This window comes from Pteropus vampyrus, unplaced genomic scaffold, assembly GCF_000151845.1.
Source record: "Pteropus vampyrus isolate Shadow unplaced genomic scaffold, Pvam_2.0 Scaffold6, whole genome shotgun sequence".
NCBI lineage: Eukaryota > Metazoa > Chordata > Mammalia > Chiroptera > Pteropodidae > Pteropus > Pteropus vampyrus.
In genome coordinates this window covers 5,546,409-5,555,148 of record NW_011888787.1, presented here as the reverse complement: position 1 = coordinate 5,555,148, position 8,740 = coordinate 5,546,409, and the positions used below count along the sequence as shown (strand labels likewise).

Below are 8,740 nucleotides of genomic sequence, written 5' to 3'. Positions count from 1 at the left end.
ATCAAATCATTATAAAATTTTCTAAGTACTTTCGATATCTGTACACATCTTATTGCTGACTGACCCATGAATCTCACACTGAGTAACGCCGAGATAGATGGTTGGTTGGTGGTAGGACGACTTCTTTTTTTTCTTAGATTCCCTGCCCCCCGCCCCAAAATTACCCTTTATTGTTGATAGTGTTTTCTCTAAGTTTGTCCAAAATTGCTTGATCATTTTTCTTAGCGTAAAAGTTAACTTTGACATTCTGGCCCAAAAACCTCTGAACACACTCAAGTTTTCCCATAAAATGCCAGCACTTAGGAAAATGGAAGGGTGGAAGGAACGTCCCTGGCAGATACCCACCGTAAGGTATATTTCATATGTAGGCACAGCCCCTTATACCGTGATCACATTTGACATGTAAAATCACATTTCAGTGATTACACCTTATTTTATTATACTCTGAGTTTGATTACACTGTGGAAACATTCAGAATCGTGTTTTTCTCAGGGAAAAAAAAAAATAGAAAGTGTCTCTTCTGTCCATAAAGGTCTCATTCGTAGTTTGTGAGTCTTCCGAGTTTCTCATTGTATTCATTATAAAATCCATCAACTGCACCAAGAAGTCAAATGAATATTTAAAGCTCTAAAGCTGTTTTCAGAAATCCCGCAGCCAGGTCCATGCCTCGCAGCTGCCTTCCGTCCCACACAAAACCGCTCCCGTAGGCTCCATAAGCCGTTCTCGGCCAACAGATAAAAGACAGGTGCCTGGGGAAGGAAGAACTTGTTCCCTTCACTCTTTTTCTCCTTTCGCTGGACACTATTTAACATTCGTGCTTATTTTGTCAAGAAAATGGTTAACGAAGCTCCCAAACCACGTCACGGCTGGTGCGAAACGCTCCGGCACCGGCATGGCGTGGGATTGTCTGCCAGCCTCGTGGCCTGCCCAGCGCGGGCACTGCCTCCGCCGCCGTGGTGTCTTGTTCTCACCTACAGAACATACGTCGATTATGTCTGGCTGTTCTTGTTTATTGTAAAGAAATCTTTCGATTGTATTATTTTCCAAGATCGATTTCTAATTTTGTGTCAGGCCTCGTTCATTTCATCATTAACAAACAGTGAACAGAAGTTACTGAAGGCCACCAAGGACTGCGTTCGAATGGTCTGGTGGTGGTGCCATAATTTTTGTTTTGTTTCGTTTTTCCCATTTCTTTATCTGTTCATTCCTATTTGTCTCCATTTCCTACTCTCAATCCCCTTCCTATTCTCACTGGAGACTGTTCCGGTGTGTTGTATATGACTCGTTTTGCTTATCTGTCTTTTAAAATACATATTTTTGTGTGTTGGCGTTTATTTTTGAGTTATATAACTGGTACTGTGTTATAGATTTTTTTTTTCCTCCTCAGAACTATATGCTTTTTTAAAAATGTCACTTTATTATTCCAGGCTCCAATCCAGGATCTTACATGACATTTAGTTTTCATCTCTTTTTTTTCTTTTGATTGATATATAATTCATATACTATAAAATTCATTGAAGTACAATTCAGTGGTTTTAGTATACTTACAAGGCTGTGCCGCAGTCACCACTCATTCTAGACCCTTCTATCACCCCTGCAGGAAACCACTCATGTACTTTGTCTCTATGGATTTGCTAGATATTTCAAAACTCCAACTGCAGTTTTTACTGGGATACATTAAATATATATTAACTTTAGGAAAATTTATACCTTTAAACATTGTCATTCTACTCGAGCATGAGATGTCTCTCCAGTTATTTAGATCATCTTTTATGTTCTTTAGTAGAGTTTTAGAAAGTTCTCTCAAAGGATTCTTATTTATTCTTGGTAATGATGGTTCCCACTACATTGTAACGTTTGTCACTATAGTTTAACTATGGAATTTTGTGTTTATCTAATACTACTCTTTTTCATAAGTAGTTACATACTGAAACTCCAGAAAAAGTGTAATTCTCGTTGAGGGAGAGAGATACTTACCCATTGCTTTACTGCTTGAACAGTTTTCAGGTAAAATGCACTGAGATCATAGGCCTCTTTGGCATCGTGGCATATTTAACTTTGAGAAGTACAACGGCTTTTAACATAGATTAAGTTGGAGGAGCCATGTGAGCATGAGTTGAAAGACTAAAAGTGAAAAGAAATAGCAACGATGGAAAGTTTTATTTAACCTTGAAGAAGACAAAAGACATGTAATTGAAAGAGTAAGCACCGATTTGCAGTGCCTCTTGCCCAGCAGTGACATCTGTCACCCTGAGGGGGCAGTAGAGGAAATTTTGAAATAGATCTAGTTATTTATACTCTCTTGTTCTGAAGTTGCTCTGGCCACACGAGTGAAGCCAAAAAATGTTCTAAATTGAACTCATACAGCGGTGCACGTTATCTAATCTCCCAGTCACCTGGTTGATAGATGTAATTTTTTCCGTGAGTGTCCATTCCCTTAGTAGTAGCCATGAATTTACAATGGCAGGAGAATTCAGCTCTATAATGAACACTCAACTTCAGTGGCAGGTAACTTGAAATTGACATACACAGTATAAACAAAGGTGGAAGAACTTCCAGGTATATAAGGTGTGATTCCTGTAATCAAGTCGACGGTCCAGCCGGAGAGACAGGTATTCACTTAGTCTCAGTGTGTTAAATGCCATGAAAACTGTGTGCTTAAGGAGCCGGGTAGGATTTCACAGAGGAGGCGACGTTTTGAACAGGAGGGAAAGTGGAAAGGCAGAAGCGCCCAGGTGACACGTTTGAATGGTATCTCACGAGCAACACAAGGTTACCAGAGATGTCTAACAAGGCAGTGGCACGTTTCGGTGTGTGAGCTGGGACTGGAGCTCAGGGAGCGGAATAAAGACGAGACTGGCGGCGAGGAGGCCAGTATAACTCGTTAAACTAATTAGGGAACTAAACTCATGATAGTGATAGAAAAAGAGCAACAGACAAATGTCCAGGTCATGTTCCACTCTCCCGTCCTGGAACACTCGATGTTGAAGAGGAAAGATGGCCCTTGGATAAGTTCCACAAACGCTAGTCCTGCACCCCGACATCTGGTTCCCGCTGCGCAAACCCACCTGGACTCAGGAGCCCGGCAGCCAGAGGCAGCACTGGAAACCCCCAGGGCCACCACAGCCGGACCACGGGACATGGCCCTCCTCCTCCACCTGCTGTACTCCTGCCTGTGTTTTCAGAGTACTCTCTAGCTTTCAGTTGCAAGAAGTTCTTAAAAATAATTTCTGTTTTTAGTCCCAAGAACTTGGAAGACAGCCTCATTCAGGCACAGAATCATGTTGCATGTAGTAGAGCCTAAGTTTCTGCTTCAATAGAAACTGCTTCCTGAACACGCGTATCCCTTGTCAAGGTCGGTCTTTCTCTGTTATAGTCCAAGATTCAGTTTATATCCGTTTCCACATGTTCCAACCTAAAAATGGCCTCTACATCAAGCATTTTTTTGCTAAATAAGGTAAATATTTCAGAATATACACTTTAAGAGAACTATAGCCCCAAATAAGACTTTATCATTTTGAGGATTATGATGATTATAATAGAAACATTTCTATAGTGAATATACCAGGCACTGTTTTAATCATATATTTTTATATATAACTCTATGTAAAAATGAGGTAGCTATAACTCCCTTTCTATAGATTAGATGTTTGGAAGCACAGAGAATTTAAGTAATTTGCTCAAGAACACACAGCCAATAAATAACGAGGTCAGGCTTCCACCCCATCAGTCTTGCTTCAGAGTTCATGGTCTTAATCTAAGCTATGCTCACTCTCTTTGATGTTTTAAATATCCTATGTTTGACATTTGGACAGGATAAAATATTAGAAAGTTTCAGCTTTAAAAATGGATCTGGCAGCCTGAAGAGTCTCTCATAACTGTCATCTCCTGCAACTCGCCGTCTAGCTCTGGCTGCTGTGCTTATTATGAGATCTGCCTTCAAAGAACAACAGGCGATCTGGAGCCGTTGCAGAGCATACAGAAACAAGTGTTACTTTGTTCTCACCTATGTTTGTGCTCTTAGAAAAGAGCAGGAAAATCTTTACAAACATTTGTCAACACTCGGGATGGTTTTATAAGTTTGTCTTTGGTATTCAGTGCCAGGCAAGGTAACTGTTCCCATATTAAAGATGCAGGTGCAAAGATGGGTGGATGGTTTGCAGACGTGCCTCTGTTCCAGCAGTCCTGAGTCCTGTCGCTGTCATCCAGAATGGTTTACCAGTTATGTGCTCTGGAGACCCACACGATGGGCTACAAGATGTCCTCGTGGTAACATTACTACTATGTTCATTTCAGATTTTCTTGTTATATGAATGATCAAAACAAAGGTGGAAGAGGGAAGGTGTGTGTAGTAAGGGTTGCTAGTCTCTTCAAACATAAAACGTGCATCAGAAGCCACAGGGAAAGAGGTGACCATGTCCCATTCACTGTGCCATTGGAGTTAGTCACCAAAGTCGGTGACGCAGTAACCATTCGTTGTCTCGCTTTCATAGATCCACTTGGCCTTCACGTTTTTATGTACAAATTCTTATTTCTGTTGTTTTCTCATTTAAACAGAGCATCACGGTCCACCATCAGGAACAAACTCAGCCAGGCAAAGCCCAGCCCTGCAGCACAGGCCCATGGGACAGTCACAGGCCAACCACATACCTGGAGACAGGTGGGGCTGTTCTCAGGTTTTGGTTTGTGCTCTGATCACGCCCCCCCCCCGCCCCGCCCAAGCCAGGGTGGGGTCTGAGTGAGCGCTCTTGGATTGCCCACCCTCCACCCGCTCAGGAACCGTTACCCGCCCTTCCTAGCCCCAGCCCAGGGCACAGCATAATTATCCAGTCAGGCTTGACAAGCGGAGATTCTAAAGAAGCGACACGGGCACTGGCTCTGCTGTTCTGGGCCCTCCTAATTTGGGGAGGGAAGCCCCAGACCCGTGTGGATTGCTGTCCTCTCAGACTGAGCAGGATTTGTACCTATTTCTTTCCTCTTCCGTTGAAAATATGAGCCATAAAACAAAAACTAGATCTCAGGAAACTCAGCATCTTCGCAGGTGTTGGTGCTGCAGGAGAGCTGTCTTTCACTGGGACGAGGTCAGCTTATCTGCTCTCTGGTTCAGCTACTTGTGTGCAATTTTCCTGGACGTTATCTGCACTGAGATGCCGTTAAAAACGGAGCAACATGGGGGCAGCTGGTAGACCACGCTGTGCCGTAGTTGAACGACCAGGTGTTTGCCTCGCATCTCTGCTTCTGGATGTCGTCTGTCATTGTAGCACTTTGTCAGGGGAAGAATGGCAAGGTTCAGTTTTAAAAAAAAAAAAAAATTAAACCCCCTATACTTTTAGCCTGTTTTTCATTTTCTCAGTTCAGAGACTGACTGATTTCTCTCTCGTAGAAGTGCCCTAGAAGGTGAGATCGGGAAAGACATCTCGGCTTCTTACAGACATTCATGGTCTGACCACAAGCACCTTGCCCAGCCCGACACCGCGACAATTTCCATCGTGGGCAGTCGGCACAGTCAGGTGAGCGAAGACCCCATATGCGGGCTGCCGTCTTCATTTGCTGAATCACTGACCCTTGACGTTTTCTTGCAGATCAGCTCAGATAAATTTGTTCCCCAAATTAATAATTCTTGAGTACCTACTGTGTGTTTGCTTTTGGCTTCCGTAAGAGAATACAAAGAGTGAGAGAGAGAAGTGTGCCCTGCAGAAAAGGAGAAATTCGAACCCTTGTTAAATACTTGGAAATAGCAGTGTTTGAGTTAAAGTAGGGTTTGAATTTTTTTTTTTTTTCGGGAAAATTAAAAGAACTTAAAACTTAAAGACCTTTCCGAAATTCTGGTTTCTGATTGTTCCATTGCACATTGACCAGCTAGTAGAGAAGGCATATGATCTTCAGATTAATTTAGGCTGCATTTATAAAAACTAAGTAGCCCATCACCCCAAACTTCCATTCCTTCCTTATGGTTTAGAAATTATTTCTCCAGCTATAAAAGTCGTCTTCCTTCCAAACCGCGGAGGAGGCCGTCCACGACAGCTTGTCGCGCTTCCATTTCTCGCTCCAGGGCCTCGGCTGCTGCGCAGTGGAGCTGGAGCGAGGCCCGCGGGGCTTCGGCTTCAGCCTGCGGGGCGGGAAGGAGTACAGCATGGGGCTCTTCATCCTGCGTCTTGCCGAGGACGGACCTGCGCTCAAAGACGGCAGAGTTCACGTGAGTTGGCTCCTGGACGCGCCTTTTGGTGCTGACTGGAAGCTTCTGGAAATAGTTGATGACAGGGGATGTAGAAAGCCCTTCCGTCACCGAAGCCTGAAAGGCAGACGCTTGCCATTTCCCCTTCTTCCTCTCCAGTCTACCATGCTGTGCTGCCTACATCTTTACTTGTGTCTGTGCCTGTCATTCCAGGACATGGCGCCTTGACTATTCATAGTAGGTGCTCCATGGATATTTGTTGAAAGAATAGAGTGGATGGGTAATGTTTCTAGCTCATCAGATAACTTTTTTTGAATACTGAAGATGCTCTCCCAGAACCTTCTAGTGGGTAGACAGGACCTGGGTGATGTGAAACGATGAGCAAACAATAGTGTAATTCAGCAAAACAGAAAATGTTAACTTTAATATAGATGGAAAGGTGTTGAGTCATTGAGTCTCTAAATTTAGTGAGTCTGAAGCTGGTTCTTGAATCTGGCTTAAATTTAGAGAGGAGAAGAAGGTTGTGGGCTAAGGAAATGAGAGTCAGCTAAATGGAAAAGTTCCTATTAGGGACCAGTGTCACACTTACATGTTTAACATAGAACAAAGTCTGATTTAGAAAAATCTTTACATGTTTTCACATATATTAGTTGTAATCTCATGAAAGACGCTGTGAGATAGGTCCCATGATCCCCCCTTACAGATTTAAAACTGAGGTTTTCGGAGACTAAGTCCCTTGCTGGGCCCACTCAGCCTGTGACCGCAGTGCTGTGACCGAGGCCCGTCATCCTCTAAGGCCAGCGTGTGTGCCTCCCATGACTGGCCGTGGCTCGTGTCCGTTTGTATTTGATTCCTTCGGGAGCATGTAGGTTCTTAACAGGTTATGACATAATGTAGGCGATGTGTTAGAAATGTTATTTGTACCTTTAATACATTTTTAGTGGATGTTTTAAAAACCACAAGACTGTCTTAAAAATAGTGACTTTTTTTTAAAGGAACATAATTTTTCCCTATCCCTTCTTCCTACTTTTCTCCTCCTTTTGATTCTGTTCTCATTCTTTTCTCTCTTCTTGTCTGCCCCCACCCCAGTTTTTTGCAATACAGACCTGAATTTGTTCTATTAAAAGATGTAGTCCCCATTTTATTATCACATTTAAAAATTTTAAAGTAACAAAGTTGTAAAAGGTTTACATTTCCCTCTCAAAGGTGCCATTTTTCTGGCTGATATCTTTGTACAGACCTTTACCGAAGGTGTTCCCTCTCCGAGGGCTTATCGCATAAATCTTAAAGCCATGGCTGTCTTCTCCTTCCCCCCAATTTAGCTTTAAAGTTAAACAAAAATGACACCTGGTGGCAAATCTGTTCAATTACAAGTTTTATTGCAATCTGTTGTGCTAAAACAATAATATACAGGTTTGGACAGTAAATTTAAGCCAAAGAATGTGATCGAAATTATAACTTCAATGTTCTATACCCAAAGCATGCTCCAAATACTGTCTACTATAATTTTTATTCCTCTAATTTCCAGCAGGATTACATATCTAGTGCTAATTTGTCATCTGTATTTCCTCATGAAAATGGTTTATCTTCAATCACTTAAGAGAAATCTGGGTGCTCATTTTTGTCTCACTTATATATTCTGGGGATAAGAGTTCTCATTTCCTCCATGGTTGTCATCTAACTCGTTGCTTTTAAAGATCTCTACTCTACATGCTAAATCCATTGATCCTGTTTCTGACAGCCTCCATTTCTGCAGGTCATCTTTTTTTCATAAATATGCAACAAAAAACACTTATTCTATTTCATAGTTTACTTGAAATTTTTTGCATCGTAGTCTACAGTTAAATTCACATTGAAGTACTTTAAATTTGAGAGAGGGGACAGAAAATGGATAACTTGAAGTTAACATTTATTTGTGCTTGGTGTTTAATCATGTTTTATCTCATTAAATCCAGCTACCCCAAGAGGTCCGTACTGATTATTACCCATCCCATTTAAGAGAGAGGGAAATGGGCCCACTCTAGGGGGTGCAGCCAGGGGTGAGTCACAGAAATTATGACTCCAGAACCCAGTGTCCTAGCCCCTGCGGTCAGTTGTCCCACCAATCTTTGTTAAATAATTATCTAGTCTATTGTGTCATTTCTGGATTGTTTTAGTAAGCTCTTATATTTGAATTGCTTTTTGAAATTTCAGTTGTTCAGTTTTTAAGTCCATACCCTTGAATTGCTTGTCACCTTGAAATATATTTTAAAATCACTACCATCATTATCTTTAATCAGGCCATTTGTAAAAGTTATACTTGATTCGTCCATATTTTTCCTTGAAAATAACAGACACTTGTAGTAAATAGCGATGGTACCGAGGCATCTTATTCTGATTCCCCTAGTTAACTGTTTCCTAGGGAAATCATCTACACTAAATCATCAAGTAGGAGCCAGCTATTGGTTTTAAATAAGTATTCGTGTTAATAGTCTCCCAGGTGAATTTTTTAAGTTTTATCTGAGTATTTGAGTCTCGATTTCAAGATGCCTAGATTCTACTTTCTAGTCATATAAAACTCTCCCA

The 8,740-nt window shown here is 41.8% G+C and overlaps 1 protein-coding gene across 1 annotated transcript in view; it reads left to right on the top strand.

Moving 5' to 3' along the window:
- The window catches only part of MAGI3 (membrane associated guanylate kinase, WW and PDZ domain containing 3), a 188,847-nt gene that overhangs the window by 174,156 nt on the left and 5,951 nt on the right, over positions 1 to 8,740 (top strand). Inside the window, exons 19-21 of the mRNA XM_011368991.2 lie at positions 4,558 to 4,660; positions 5,384 to 5,510; positions 6,053 to 6,196. Coding sequence (XP_011367293.1) covers positions 4,558 to 4,660; positions 5,384 to 5,510; positions 6,053 to 6,196 — 374 coding nt within the window. The remainder of the gene's footprint in view (positions 1 to 4,557; positions 4,661 to 5,383; positions 5,511 to 6,052; positions 6,197 to 8,740) is intronic.